This window comes from Calliphora vicina, chromosome 4 (assembly GCF_958450345.1).
Source record: "Calliphora vicina chromosome 4, idCalVici1.1, whole genome shotgun sequence".
Lineage (NCBI taxonomy): Eukaryota > Metazoa > Arthropoda > Insecta > Diptera > Calliphoridae > Calliphora > Calliphora vicina.
The window spans coordinates 90439548-90456472 of NC_088783.1; the positions used below are offsets into that span (position 1 = coordinate 90439548).

General features: G+C 29.7%; 1 protein-coding gene across 1 annotated transcript; it reads right to left on the bottom strand.

Annotated features, from left to right (window-relative positions):
- Positions 1-3478: 3478 nt before the first annotated feature.
- On the bottom strand, positions 3479-4273 carry LOC135958550 (uncharacterized). The gene has a single exon (XM_065509452.1). It carries the CDS (start codon positions 4271-4273, stop codon positions 3479-3481), a length of 795 nt encoding a protein of 264 aa, XP_065365524.1.
- Between the last annotated feature and the right edge of the window lie 12652 nt (positions 4274-16925).

Sequence of the window (16925 nt, forward strand, 5' to 3'; positions counted from 1 at the left end):
CTCGCACAAGTGTTTCTGTATCTCGACTTTGCGAGAATTATCTGTCATTTAAATAATTTTCCAGCAATTATTGGAAGAATGTGAGAAAAAGTGTTTCTGTAACAATATTTTGCGAAAAGTTTCTCACAAGAACTGTCAAAACAAGTCACAATTGAAATTGGTGCGAGAAAACCAAAATTTAACAAAATATTGTTATTTTTATTTTAATTTTTATAAATATGGAGACCAAATCAGCCGAAAAGGTAAGTATCAGAGTTTAAATAAAATAATTATGTATATATATACACATTAGAGTGCTCCAAAAAAATAAAATGGCGAATTTTGACCGTCCCCCCCTCTAGAATTGTTCTATGTATTGTAGAAACACAATGTGTAAAATATTAGGATGATAGGATAACGTTAACTGGTGGCGCAACGACGCTGAAGTTTTGAGGTGCATTTACAAGGGGAAAATATGCAATTTTTTCAGTTTTTGTAAAAATTTTGCCATTAAATAATGACTTTTACAATTTAATTTAAAAGAATCGAAATGTGTACGTAATTGTCGTTATAATATGATATTTTTTTTTTTTTTTTTATTTATTTTATACTATCATCATTACAATTAAAAATATTAAAATTTTTATATAATTACATTACTTGAGATATTACTTAAAAGTATTGCAACAAATATAAACTTATTTTATTTTAAAAATATACTAAATTAAAAATATTATATGTTTACAATTTTAGGAAAAAAGATAGGGAAAACCTAGTGAAAATTTAAAGAAATTTTTTCATTAGCTCTTCTATCAACTTCATTACTGAAGTTGAGGAAGAAGTTAATATTATAAATTTCTTATAATATCATAATTTGAAGATCTGTTTCGATCTTCAAATCGTTGTGTTAAATTACAAATTACTGTTTCGAACTTATCTTGGTTATACTTTCTATGGAGTCTGTTGGTTGAGAATCTTCTAGGTAAATTGAATATGATTTTAAGATTTTTATTTTGAATCACCTGCATCTTTTTGACATACGTTTTAGCACAAATTTTTGACCAGACTTGGCATCCGTATGTCATAATTGGTCTTATACACATTTTGTAGAGTAAGATCTTATTTTTACAATTTAGCGTAGATTTTCGGTTTAGTAGTGGGAATAAAGCTCTCCCACATTTTACAGCTTTTTCGCATTTTTGCAAAATGTGATGTCTGAAAGTCAGTTTTTTGTCTAATACTATTCCCAAATATTTAATGGTGTCAAGTAAAGGAATTTGTGTTCCTTCTACACATAGTTGGATTGAAGGAATCCTTTTTGGAGATTTGTTAAAAGGAAAAATTATGGCTTGCGTTTTTGTCTCATTTATTTTTATTTTCCACTTTGTAAAATATGTTTTGGCATGTAAAAGAGCTTTTTTCATTTTTTTTAACTATAGCATTTGAGACTTTACCTTTTGTTATAATGGCAGTGTCATCCGCATATAACGCTGCAGATTGATCTCTTAATATTTTAAAGTCCGAGGTGTAAATTGAATATAATGTAGGAGATAATACTGATCCTTGGGGTACCCCAGCTGGGATCTGTCGCAGAGTAGAACAATCATTTTCAACATATACTACAAATGATCTTTCATATAAAAAACTTTTTATGATTTTTTGTATATAAATTGGAAAGCCAAACTTATTAAGTTTATATATTAGTCCGTTGTGCCATATAGAATCAAATGCCTTTTCTATATCCAAAAACACTACACCTGTACTCTTACGTTCATTTTTATTATTTCTTATAAAATTTATAATTCTTTTTACTTGATGTACCGTTGAATGGTCTTTTCGAAATCCAAACTGTTCTTTTAGTAAAATATTGTTATTTTCCGTATATTCAGTAATTCTGCTTAGTATAATTTTTTCGAACACTTTATCAAGGCAGTTTAACATACTTATTGGACGATAACTATTTGGTAATTTTGCATCCTTACCCGGTTTTAATATTGGGACAACTTTAGCAGTTTTAAAGATTTTTGGATAATAACCATTTAGTAGACACCAGTTAAAAATTTTTGTAATTACTATGTAAAACGTATCCGTCATCTTTTTTAATATAATTGGTTTTATCCCGTCTAGACCGGGGGCTTTCGAATTTTTTAATGTACTTACAAAAAATTTTATTTCGTCAACTGTGGTCAACTGTTCTATGTCAGGTATTCTCTGTGTTTGTAACCATTCTATATGTTTCAAAACCATATTTTCAACTGGCGACGACAAATTGTAAGTTGTTTTATGAAAGTCTTCAAATACTGCAGCAATAGTTTCAGCTTTTTCTTTATTATTACATACTTCAACGCCATCTGTTGTCAAACTACACATTGTCGTCTTATTACTCTTTATCGCCTTTGTTAATTTCCAAAATTTTTTGTTGCCTGGTGGCAACTTCTTTATGAACTGATACCAGCTGTTATTTCTGTCATTATCAATGTTATGGTTTATTAAAATTGTCAGCTGTTTTAATAAACAAATTATTAGCCTTCTTTCTGAACAATTATCCGATCTCTGCAGTTTTCGCCTATATCTGTTTCTTTGCCCAATTAAAAATAAACTTAGACGGGAAAGTTTTCTTTGCCACACTTGCCTGGTACCAATTGGAATTTGTTTTGACGCTTCTTGTACAATGTAAGTAATTTTCGATAGCACTTGTTCAACGTTTGCGTTTGTCAACGTAACAAGTTGCAAGCTATTGTTTCTAATCTGTTCATCAATAAATTTTCCTATCTCTTTCCAGTTAGCCATGTTATAAAGTGGTATTTGTGTAGTTCTTTCAATAATTGAACCAAAAATTGTGCATGTCATTGGTGTGTGGTCTGAATTAAGCAGTTCTGGGTGTGTTTGTATCTGCGAAAAATGTAAGTTAGAGTTTGTAAGAAGAAGATCAACAGTTGAAGGATGGGTTGGAGTTGAAGACTGGCCAAATCGAGTAAACGAATTGGGAGAGTATATGTAGTAATGAGAATTGAGCTGATGAGAATATAGACTGTTGCCAGCTGTGTTATTTTGTCGGCAATTCCAACTTATATGGTGGGCGTTTAGATCACCAAATATGAAATAATCGGACGTAGCTCTAGTTATAATGTCAAGATCACTAACAAAATCATTTGTATATTTTGGACAATAAACTGAAGTGAATCTTATTGGTCTATTATTTATATTAAATATAATGGAAATGTTTTCCATTTTTGATGTTGGGAATATTGAAATATTTTCATGTGGAATGGAACTTCTAACTGCTATCAAAACGCCTCCTCCATGTGTACTACGGTCATTCCTGTATACTTTGAAGTTTATTAGTTTAAACTTATGTTTTGGTTTCAGAAAAGTTTCATTGATGAAAATTATATCTATTTGTTTTTGAACCAAAACTTTTTCTAGTTGTATTATTGACGTGGGAGTTGTAATGCCCTGGGCATTCCAGTGCATAACATTTAAGCTACATATTGTTTTATTATATAACATATCTAAGCATATTGCCAAGCACCCTCATTTTATCGTACTTGTTTTTGCATTTTTCTAAAGCGTCTAAGGCTTCGAAATATATATCTAATATTTGTTCATTCGACATATTATCACTTTGTTGTGTTCTATGTTTTGTGTTTGCTACTGAAGCATATGAAACTTTATTTTCACTTTTACCTGACATTCTTTGGGATGTTGTTGGTACATCGTTGCCTCTTGCCTCATACTGCTCATCTTCTGATGAATAAATTTCAATATCGCTATAACGCCTTGGTCTTACTGGACGCCGCTTATTAGTAACTTTTTGCCGAATCTCGAGATATTCCTTTCGTGATGGACAATGAGGATCATCTGCACGATGATTAATGTTTTTCAACTTTCTTTTAATACAATTGAAACATTTATAAATAACTGGACCATCTGTTGGTGTTTTGTTGAGTTGACAGTTTGAGTAATCATGTGCACCGCCACAACCTAAGCACGCTATTGTTCTGAAGCAATTAGCAGATCCATGACCATACATTGCACATTTAGAGCATTGTGTGGGACCTCTTGGACGTCGTTGGGGATTTCTCCAGTGAACAACAATACCATATACGTATTTAATTTTTAACACTTCTCGTTTTGTAATCTGATCTCGGCTAAACTCCAACATGTATAAAGCGTCGTCTTGACTTGATCGTGTGGTTATAATTTCTTTAATGCTGATCAGTTCTATATTAAAGGCATCTCTAAATTCATTTCTGATTGTGTCTATACTAACTTGTGGTAAGCCAAATAACATAAGCTTAAATTTTTTGTTGTCTTTGATAGGGTGGGTGAAAAAATTCATCTGGTTGGCCTTTAGTTTTTTAACAATTTCATCATAATCTAGTAGCGAGTTAGGTAATATTTTAGTTCCAATAGAAATTCGTTTGAATTTACAGCAAGATCCAATCATACGGAACACCGATGTGAAGCTATGACCATTATCTACAATTATTGGAGGAATTTTAACTTCAACCTCTTTGACGACTTCATTTTCAATACTTGAGATATCATCATCTTCTTGGTCACATAGCATCTGAAACCTATTGCTACTGGTTTTGGTGGATCTCTGTATTTTATATCGAGGATTATTTCCCCAGAATTTTTTTACGTTTTGTAGTCATTTTTAATGAATTCAAAACAAAATTATTTGAATTGATAAGTTTTTGTTTTATAGAAAAAAGAGAGAAACAGCTGGTTTTAGAAATACGTCTGAATGCTTTAGATATTAGCAAACAACTGATTATAATATGATATAAAAGACAAAAATTGGTGAAAAAATGTTAAAGTTATTAAAAAATCGCCAGCCCATTAACGTGTCTCAGGCCACTAGAACAAGAAATTTATGAACAAAATTAACATATTTTGAGAAATATTAAAATAAAAGCTTATTTTTACTTAAAATATATCCATATTTACTTGTATATGAGTTTTTGTCCTCGTAGGATACCGTTAACCTATTCGCAGGTATGACCAAAAAAATTTAATTTTTTTAACGGCAGTTTCAAAACTCCAATTTCAAATTTTTAAAAATTTTGTTAAACAAATTTCAGAATTTTTTGATCATCACATGGTGATTTATTGACAACATAATAGGGAATAAAAATGTGAAAAAAGTATGTCAATACCTACTATAGTTTTTCCGTACCTGCGATATAAATTTTGCGATTTTCGAGAAAAACTAATTTTTTGGCCATATTTTGGGGAATGACCAGAATTTCCTTACTGTAATGATTTTTAAGTAAAAGCTATTCAGAATAATATAGTCCAGGTAATTTTAAATATAGTCTGAAAGTTTTACTAAAATCGGAAAACTTTAACCCTTAAATCGTGAAGGTCAAAGGTCAATTTTTTCAATATTTGGAATTTCTCATGGAAAGATAGCGAAATATTATGTATTTTTGGGCCGATTTTGATGAAACTTAAGAAAAATATAAAATGAAGTCTAGTATTCACAATAACAATACAAAAATGGAAATCCCCATGTGATGATCAAAAAATTCTGAAATTTGTTTAACAAAATTTTTAAAAATTTGAAATTGGAGTTTTGAAACTGCCGTTAAAAAAATTTAATTTTTTTGGTCATACCTGCTAATAGGTTAACGGTATCCTACGAGGACAGAAACTCATATACAAGTTAATATGGATATATTTTAAGTAAAAATAAGCTTTTATTTTAATATTTCTCAAAATATGAGACACGTTAATGGCCTGGCGATTTTTTAATAACTTTAACATTTTTTCACCAATTTTTGTCTTTTATATCATATTATAACGACAATTACGTACACATTTCGATTCTTTTAAATTAAATTGTAAAAGTCATTATTTAATGGCAACATTTTTACAAAAACTGAAAAAATTGCATATTTTCCCCTTGTAAATGCACCTCAAAACTTCAGCGTCGTTGCGCCACCAGTTAACGTTATCCTATCATCCTAATATTTTACACAACGTGTTTCTACAATACATAGAACAATTCTAGAGGGGGGGACAGCCTGTACCTAGAAAGTTTTTTTCGTCCATACAATCTTGGAGCACTCTAATACACATGTATGTAAACAGTAATGTGTTTGTAAAATATTTTTTTAATTTTAATACAAAATAGAAAGAATTTCTAAACAGCAAAATTATGAAGATCAATAAAACGCAATTGTTATATTTTAGTATTTAAAATTGGTTTAGAATTTCATTCACTGTTTTGGTTTTATTATAATCTATTTCTTTTGTTGACGTTTCGCTTGCATTTGACACAAAATTACTGGAAATATTCCAGTAAGAACAGAATCAGTGTTGAGCTACATTTCTCGAATCGTAAAATTTCTCACATGAAGTGTCAAACAAAAAATTCCATCGTTTCTCGATGTGCGAGAAAAAAGTGTTTCTGTATTTGAATGCGAAAACAGACAACGCAGATTCCGTTCTTACTGGAATATTTCCAGTAATTAAGTGTCAAATGCAAGACAAACGTCAACGAAAGAAAGAAATTCTAATAAAACCAAAACAGTGAAAGGCTAAAAAAATTTAAAATGCCAAAATATAACAATTGTGTTTTATTGATTGTCATCATTTAAATATAAAACAAAAAGTAAAGTGTGTGGCGTTTAAACTGCTGAATTTAAAAAAATAATTTAGAAACACATTTTCGTGTACTTACATGTGTATATATAATTATTTTATTCAAACTCTGTGCTATTTACATTTTCGGCTGATTTGGGTTCCATATTTATACATACAAAGTTAAAAATATCTATATTTTTTAAAATTTTGTTTTTCTCACACCAATTTCAAATGTGACTTGTTTTGACAGTTCTTGTGAGAAACTTTTCGCAAAATATTGTTATAGAAACACTTTTTCTCACATCCTTCCAATAATTGCTGGAAAATTATTTTAATGACAGATAATTCTCGCAAACTCAAGATACAGAAACACTTGTGCGAGAAAAAACATATTTTGTTTCATTTTACACTGTTTTTGTTGCAATTCAATCGTTTCATGCGGAAAGTTTTTCGATTCGAGAAATAGAGAAACGGGCTACTGGTTTCAAAAAAAAGATGGTACGCCAAATTATAATCAGTATATTAATCACTTAAATGTTTGGCTTTGTAGCATTGCTGGTTTAACGAAATTAAACCAAAATGGGTTTTAACTCGAACCGAGTATCACAAGCCTTCAAGAGTTTGTGGGGCTCTTGTCCATTATATATCGATGAATATAATGTGTAATAACAATTTTGCCTTAAAAGAGAAGCACTTGATGTTGACAATTGTTATTTGTTCTTTTAATACTGCACAATTCTTGAGTATTTTGAAAAGCTAAATGAAAAACAGTAATTAATTAAAACGAAAATGGCTCACAAATATAAATTTAGACTTTTTATTTACTTTTTAGTCTCGAAATTATGGTTTTAGCCTTTTTTAATTTCAAAAAAGGCTATTGTAAAATTAAAAAAAGGCTAGAAAAAAGCCACGAAGCTAAAAGCAAAATTTCTAGGCTAAAGAGTAAATAAAAAGGCTAAATTTAGCCTCAAAAAGGCTAAACTGGCAACACTGGTCAACAGTTGATAATTAGATAACTAATTCAGGCTCTTATTTGAATACGAAGAGGAAAAGAAGTAAGGAAAGTCCAAAACGTTCCCAAAAATGCGAAATTTTACCAATTTAAAAATTATTTTGTATTAGCGAGGAACAAATTGGAAAAATAATTGACCAATATTCCAACATTCAATATATAAAATGTATTAATAAAACAACACAGTATCTTTCTGGGCAGAGGTTAAAGCATATAGAGATGCCGGAGGGAACAAGAGATTCGAGGAAATTGCCAATTTTGTTTTAAAACTTCTCAGTCTTCCGTGGTCTAATGCGGACGTTGAACGTGTGTTCAGTCAAATAAACATCGTAAAAACAAATATAAGAAACCGATTACATCTACAGACAGTAAATTCTGTTTTAGCAATTAGGTAAGACTTTATTGTTAAATTTTGATTTCTTAACCCTCTAACTGGCCAATTTTATTTCGAGGTAAAATAATATACCAGGTTATTGTTTGAAAAAAAAAGAAATACGTTGGAATAAAAACAAACCAAAGACAAGTGCCCGATCTTGTTTATCACTATAAGTAAATTGTTTGTCTCTTTACAAATATTTACCGTTATAGCTGGAAAAATAACCAAATAAAGCAGCATTACATACATTTAACATACCCGCCTAAAGGCAGCCTTGCCGGTTAGAGGGTTAATTTTATGATATAATTTAATAACATCTTATATACGGATTAAAAGGAAGCGGAAAGTGTTGTTACCAATATGATGTCCCAATGAATTATCTGAAATTAATTGGATCTAGTGAAAGTTATTATAATAATAATGATGATAATGTCTGAAACTTTTAAATTCATCAACTTCTTTTCGTGATCTTAAAACTCATGTGATAAAATATGAATTTTAAAAGTTAATTTTTAAATAGTAATTTAAAGACTTTTTGTTTTTTTAAGAATTTTCTTTCGATTTTTGTTTTTAAAAATGAATGAACATTTTATTTTTGATTTTTTTTAAGAAAATATGTATTTTCAATTTCTCACCCCAATTCTAAATAACAATTCTCTGGGAGTTTATTCCCTTTTCCCTATTCCCTTATTCTAAACAAAATCTCCCCGGGAAATTTTTCTCTTTTCCCTTATTCTAAATGAACTTCGAAATGGGAATCTCTTCCCCGGAAAAAAAGTAGGTATTACAAAAGTAAAAAAATGGGAGAATGTGGTGAAAAAATTTGGAAAAATCTCCCCAAAAAATTCAAAGGGAGTTGTAGCACAAAATGTAAGTATTAAACATTTTTTTAAAAAAAATGTGTTAACAATCGTAATTTATCATTACTTATAGGTCGAAAAACACAAACCGAAAGCAGGTGGAAATTCTTTCGATAACTATGTACATAATTGTACTTGATATAACAGTTATTTTTGTTTTTGTTTGTTTTAGTTTTCTAATTTTTTCTATATACATACAGTTGCGAGCAAAAAATGCAACGCTATGTTCTGTGATCTTGACTGGTATGATTTCTCTTATAACGGAATCCAATTCTCCCCCTCTGCTATTAACAAATTCCTTGTGGTCATAGTCAATTATTGTATGACATTTTGCCCAATATTTTTGTACGTAAGGATAATTAAAAAATTTGTATTAAAATCAGTGGTAAATTTTTGCGAGCAAAAAAATTCAACTCTAAGAAAATGTATAGATTTGTAAATTTTTTAAAATATAATTATTAAACGTGGATAGGAGATTCTATGTACATACATATGAAATCGGAAAACAAATGAAGAAATAGGATCGTTTTAAAAATTTAACATACCCGAGTTGTCCTACTTTGGGAATCCCTGGCCGTACCCCTGGTGGGTCCATGAGGTCCAAGTTCAATGCTTATACTCGACAACACTTTCTCTTTGCGCGTGTCAAATTTAATTCAAAGCGGACTAACCATTTAGAAGTTACAGATTTATTTCTCTTTAAATAATTTTTGTTTTGTATTTAATTTTTTTATAATAAAATGTGCAAATTTAGAGAAATATATACACATGTGCAGTTTTATTTAGAATACACATTTATTAGAGATTATTCCCAACATTATTTCTAATATTTTGGGCATCGGCAAATATTGTGGTGAAGCTAAGGGTAACACATCGCTATCTTGAACGCTAAGAATATCTAAATTTTCAATCACATTGCGGCATTTGGAGTGAGCTTCATTGAATTTTATCTCCACGTACCCATCCTGAGGACGTCTATGAGTGGTCAGAATCCACGGTTCCAGTGAACGTCTGCATTAATAATTTATGAATGCAGTCTGATGTAACTAAAAAATTTACTCAGAAGCCAATAATTGCTGCCGATTATAAGATATTCTTGCTCAAGATAAGCTCGCAACTCGCTTAAATTCCAAATATAAGAGTTGTGGAACGCACATGGTTGGGAGGCATCAACATACAGAATCCGCAACTCATGACCACAAACATTTACTGTTTAAAAATCAGTTATTCGTCATTAAACAGAACATAAACTTACCAGCATCACATTCAAACTGTTGTAACCCTTTCTGTTGTAGAATAAGTGTTTGTTATTAGAATGTGCTATAGCTATAGATATATTAAACGGACATGTGTCAGTCTTACAAAGTCTGTGGCAAATCAAGTGGGTTTCTTTTCTCTTTCTATCATTTGCTTCTTCATATTTACTAGCATTACCCGGGGCACTTCGCTACCCCTACCCTAGTAAAATTAAAAAAATATGAATGGAAATACGAAAATAACACATACAAAATTTGAGAATCTCTCAATTTCAATTCACTTGGCATTCGAAAATAACTAACTAATTTTGTATGGGAGATACCACTCCAAGGGAGGGGTCATTCCTACTAAGCCGATCATGCTTAGCTAAACTTCGAACAGGGAACAGGAATAAATTTGTTTTTAGCTAACCTCCGTATAATGGTAATAAATTGATTGATACAGACTTTAAATTCTTTTAGAATTATAATTCTCCAGATATACAAAATTAATAATTTACTATGTGCCACAACCACTAATGCAATCCCGACCATTTTCAGCCAATCTGTGTAAAATGATAAGAGAGCTATCCGGACAAAGTTTGAAGAACCTTGCAATTATTACTTTGTATGTGAGGTGACACACTTCCTTTTCCGACCCCTCCCATTTTTGGTGATATGTCGTCTAATCTAATTCCGTACAGATATTCGAAATTAATTATATACTTTGTATAGGGTGTGCCACGCCCACTATTCCAATCCCGAACAATTTCAGCGAAACTATGCAAAATTATAAAAGAGCCATATAAACTAAGTTTGAAGAATCTTGCAATTATAGTTCACCAAATATTTAGAAATAACTATGATTAAACTTCATGCAGTGATAAGTAATTGAGTCATATGAAGTTCTGCACATATTATAAAATAACTACATAATTACTTATATAGGTACAATTACATATTTACCCCCACATGCATAAACAGTTTTCAAATTTGTCAAAGGTTTATAAAACAAATTTTGAATGGAAATTTTGGTTTATAAAACAAAATTTTGATAATTTAAAAAACTGTTTATGCATATGGGAGTTTAAAAATAAAAAAACACCTTTAAAATATGTTTTCGTGTCTTTAAATTACTAAAGTCTTCTTCTTTGTTTTCTATAACAACTCTCACTTAAAACACAGCGAAATCAATACTGTTTAATTGTTTTTCTTATTTATTTACAACAACAAATTGTATAAACACGCATTGCTTTGTTTACTTTTTAGCTGAAGGTTCACATGTACACGTTTTTGCATATGTGTTAGTAACATCTTTAAACGCTTATAACTCCTAAAAAAACTGAACTGATTTCAATAAAATATATATTCTGCACTTCTGTGTTTCAAAGTTTTACACAAAACAAGACAGTTGACGAAAAACATCTGATTTCGAAAATTCGAATTCTCTGTCCCTTTTTATTCCCTTCCCAAACTGTTTAGAATAGGAGGATTTTATTCTTGGGAAATATTAATTCCCAGGGAACTTTATTCCCTGGGAATAAATAATATTATGAATTATACCAAAACTCGATAAATTAATACAACTCAATACGAACTTTTAGATTCATTGATAATAATAATAAGTTATATGAATGTTAATAAATATTGTTGCAATTCATTTAAGCCTACAGATAAAATATGAAAAAAGTTTAATTCTAATACAATGTATGATATACAAAGCAGTGCAAATGAAACTGCAGAGAATGAGGTATATGATATTATTGTGCAATTAAATTTTGAAAAAAAAATACTTTTGATATCAATATAATATAATTAACTAATGCACTAAAAGTACAAATGAAAAGTAAAAACCTATTTTTTATTATTATAGAATATATTATTAGATTTAAACCGAAATATTACAATTAAGAACTCAAAAAATATTTTAGTTAGAACTATGATATTATGCTCAATGTCAAAGCTTTGACTTTAATTTCGTATTCATATCACAACCATTATTCTGATTACCGATAGAGATTAATCTAAGATTATTAGATTCGTTCAGTTTACATTTAACATTAGTTTTTTGAATTATTATCAGCACCCTTTGGAAGAGTTACCCCCATTTTCTCAATATCTGGTTATCGTTTTTCGTAACGATAAACCTCCAATTAACATTTTTTTTGTATGAGAACTTTCAGTTTATCGTCACGATAAAAAATAACCAGAGATTGAGAAAATGGGGGTTAAACTGTTATATTCACGATAAATAAATTGTCGAACAATTGTATTTTTTTGGCCAAAAATTTGGATGAACTAATCCAACATTGCATAAATAATTTTTAGAGGCTTGGGTGTTACAACTGCAGTAAATGGATTTATAGACTGATTATCATAATTCGTGTTTGTTGTATCGGTAGAGGAATTAAAACGTGAAGGAGTATTAGTTCAGGAGGATGAATATTTGCAATTTGATCAGTAACAGAAGGATTGACTGTAATCGATTTAGGAAGAAGTCTCGATATCTGAGGATGGAGTAACAACAATTGGGTTTGTAGAAACTACCATTGGAATTTGACCACAATTTGGAGTTTGATTTTGAGTGTAAGATTGAGTAGTAGCAAACCGATTGGGAGCAACAACATTCGAGTTCATAGGAGATGTTGATGATGACTTACCGTTTCGGAGAGGCAGCACAATTGTCAATTTTAAGACAAGTTCACCATATTTAGTCAATTTAACATTGAAAGCTATGAAATTATTTTTAATTCCATCAAACTCAGCTTTATAACTTTTAAAGAAATTGTAAAATTTGATACCAATTAATCTGTATCTTGGCCATGTCCATTGGATTATTTAATTTTATCAGTGCATTTGCACCACGTGCTTTAAATCCACTACATTTTAAATGGCCATTTCCCAAACACAACCAACAGAAAACAATACGCCGCGCCGTTCATCACCAGAGATACTGCAGTTTCTATTTATACAGTCCATATCAAATATTATTCAATACTTACACCACAGGATTATAAGTATAAAGAATATTGGCAATGTTGTAAATAGTTAGTAAAGACACAAACCAAAGTTTTGTTCTAAATAATACAATTTGAACAGTGTGGCAATGTTATAGACAAATAAATCGAACAACGTTATGTGGTTTGGTAACTTTGTCAATTTGACAAATAACAAGTAACGGCCATTTTCACAATGTACGATTATTTAATTTTTAACGGAAAATTAACTAACTGTCGGTTTGTTTAACGGGGACCATTTAACCAACGGTTACCTATTTACGTTTCATCATCATTTGATTACTTAACCAAAGCATTCAGTAGAAAGTATGGCAATACTGCATACATTTGTTTACGAAAAATAATGTAATGAAAGATTAAAATATTAAAATTTTCTAACTGGCATACCTAAACACGGGCGGCAAGCGTTTTTTAGTTGTCAAAAATTCTCATGCCCATACAATTTGTATGTAGCATACCGAAATAACGCGGCGGCATCGCTATGGCAAAGCTTTGCAATTGGAAAATCTAATTTTGACAGCGCGTTTAATAGTGAAGTTAGTTGCAAAACACAACAAATGTAAACAAATAAATGAAGAAGGAGAAACAAATAAGCAAAAAAATATATTTGTTATTAGAAAATGGAGGTAAGTGTAAATATTTAAAATAGTATACATATATTACTTTCTTTTATATTTATAAATTTTATATTATCAGAAATATGGTTATTGTATAAATAATCAGGGTTGTTATATTTATTTTTTTGGTAACCCTGTTTTTATTGTTTAACGTAGCGTTGCCCATGTTGTTTAGGTATGGCATTTCAGCGTTAAAGCTAAGCGGAAAAAAACGTTCCGTCTTACGCTTTTGTTTAGGCAGGCCAGTAAAAAGGCCGCATTGAATTTTTAGCAAGAAACAAATTCAACAACAATTACTGAAAACCAACAAGGAAAAAGGCACATTTGTTGTTTGGTTGGTATTTTTTTAGAACTGCAAATTCGGGTGGTATCTGGATCACGCCGTATAAAATTTCCATTTCTGCGCTTTAAATTTTTAAAAATTAAAAAAATATAAATGTTTTTCCACGTTTGTTATTATATTTCTTACAATTAAGATGCTAACCGATGAAGTTTGTTCGGTTATATTTAACAGCAACTTTGTTGTTAAATAGTGTCAGTTAAAAATTAATCGTACATTGTGAAATTCTGATTAGCCTATCTTGTGGTTAAAGTTCACGTTAACTTTTAATCGTACATTGTGAAAATGGCCGTAAGAGTACTATATTGATAATATTATAATTGAAATAATATAACAATTGTTAGAAAGAAAGTTTACGCAGGTGATATTTTATTTCAAATTAAGATTAATTCAATCTCGGCCGTACTTAGGGAGATCTAAAATTAAGATTTTTGGGCTTGATGAATCCGTACTTGAATCAAGTATTATGTACTCGGTTTAAGAAAATCCGTACTTACCATACTACTGACACCGCACTTTTTTAGCATTTTTAAATTTTTTTCTAGCATTTTTTTGCATTTTTTAAAATTTTTGGTACACAGAAAAAAGAAATTCATAATTGGAATGAATTTTTTAATAACTATTATTAATCGAATATGACTTTTTTCCTTAACTATTTTCATTCAGAATAAGAACATGTTCATAAATATTATAAAATTGTACATGACGTAAATTTTTTACTATTTTATAATAAATTGCATTATAATTGTATTATCGAATGAATTATTTTAAAAAAATTGTATAATAGCCATATATTGGCCAATATTTTAAGACGAATTATAAATATCTGAAACTTAAAAAATATCATTACTCATAATAAAACATCCATAAACAGTAAGGCATTTCATCCTCTTTACTAAATTTAGTGAAATTCGCGCATATTTTCTCATTTTGTAGCTGAAAATCATAAAAAAATATTCAAAGGAAAATTTCAAACATTTTTGAACAACATAAAAATATAAATGAAATTGAAATAATGGCTGACTTCATAAACGCATTTTGCAAATCAACACTGCAATGCATAGTGTTCATAAACGCCATAGATTTTGTTTTGGCAATGTCACAAGTTCATTATTGTATGGCAATTCTTGTCCATGATTCTTTACAAAACATTTATGCTTTCATGAATGTCACAAAGTATTGCTTTGCCTTGTAATTGCTGCATTACTGCGTTTATGAAGTCTGCCAATATTTTTCAAGCCTTCTAGATTTTCTTTGAAAACATAAAATATGAAAAAAATCATACTATTTAAGAAATTATTTATAAATGTTGAATTGAAATCAATGAAATCATAATATTTATGTTGAAACTTTTTTCTGTGTATTTTAATAATTCTTTAATTAATTTTAATTATTTTTCCACAAAAATATGTTTTATTTTAAAATAAATAACTCTATTAATTAACTTTCTTAAACAAAAGATATTGGATAACGAAAATATAGATGTATTATACGACAATTTCGAAGATCAAATTTTGTACAGTTGTAGTCTTGGTCATGAATTCGAAATGCATGTGGAAAAATTAAAAAACTCAGGTAAAATTCGAAAAAATAAAGTACAATATATTAGAAATAATTCCATCAACTTCGTTGGTGGATTAATAACCCAATTAAAACAAATGTAAGCTAAATACATATAAATATGCATAAAAATACAATATAAAAGTTTTACAAAATATAGATTTTTTTTCAGTCCAAAATGTTCCCAAAAATGCGAAATTTTACCAATTTAAAAATTATTTTGTATTAGCTAGGAACAAATTGGAAAAATAATTGACCAATATTCCAACATTCAATATATAAAATGGATTAATAAAATAACACAGTATCTTTCTTGGCAGAGGTAAAGGCATATAGAGATGCCGGAGGGAACAAGAGATTCGAGGAAATTGCCAATTTTGTTTTAAAACTTCTCAGTCTTCCGTGGTCTAATGCGGACGTTGAACGTGTGTTCAGTCAAATGAACATCGTAAAGACAAATATATGAAACCGAATAAAAACAAACCCAAGACAAGACACCCGATCTTGTTTATCACTATAAGTAAATTGTCTCTTTACAAATATTTACCGTTATAGCGGGAAAAATAACCAAATAAAGCAGCATTACATACATTTAACATACCCGCCTAACGGCAGCCTTGCCGGTTAGAGGGTTAATTTTATGATATTGTTGCGAAATTGTACTTGAATTCAAATATAACGATTTTAAGGGCTTATTTAAAAGTAGCATAATGCTTTCAAATAACAGTGCTGTAATAGCAACCTGTAACATATCTGTGGGCATTATTAAATAAAAGCTTTCAGTTGACCATTGATCGTAAGTTGGAAACGCTGTTTGAATTCGAATATTCAGTTAAAGAACATTGTAGAAAGTACACCACAGATGGCGTATGATCTAGAATATTCGAACTTTGACAGTTAGAGAGCAATCTAGAGTGCAGATGGCAGTGTTATAAATAGTGGCAGAGGTTGCAGTCGTTAGTGAGTTTATCAGAGACGCTATTTGAATAAACATCAACTGAGTGCCTTAAAGTGTGCTGTATTTTTCAAGTGAATTCGTATACATTATAAAGTGTCTGTATTTCTGAGAATTTATAAACGTGTATAAAAAAAACATTGAGTGACTATTTAATTCTGTTGTTGTTGTACATTTTAAATAAATAAAGAGTTGTTACAATTTTCAAACTACTAAATGGCTTTTATTTGCAATCAAAAGTATCCGGTTTATTTAAAGGAAATAAACCAGCGTTTTGAAAAGGTTAAAACGTAACAATTGGTGTCAGAAGTGGGATTGCAAAATAATAAGCATGAAGTTTGAGGAACTAAAAGTTGAACAACTCAAGAAAGAATTGA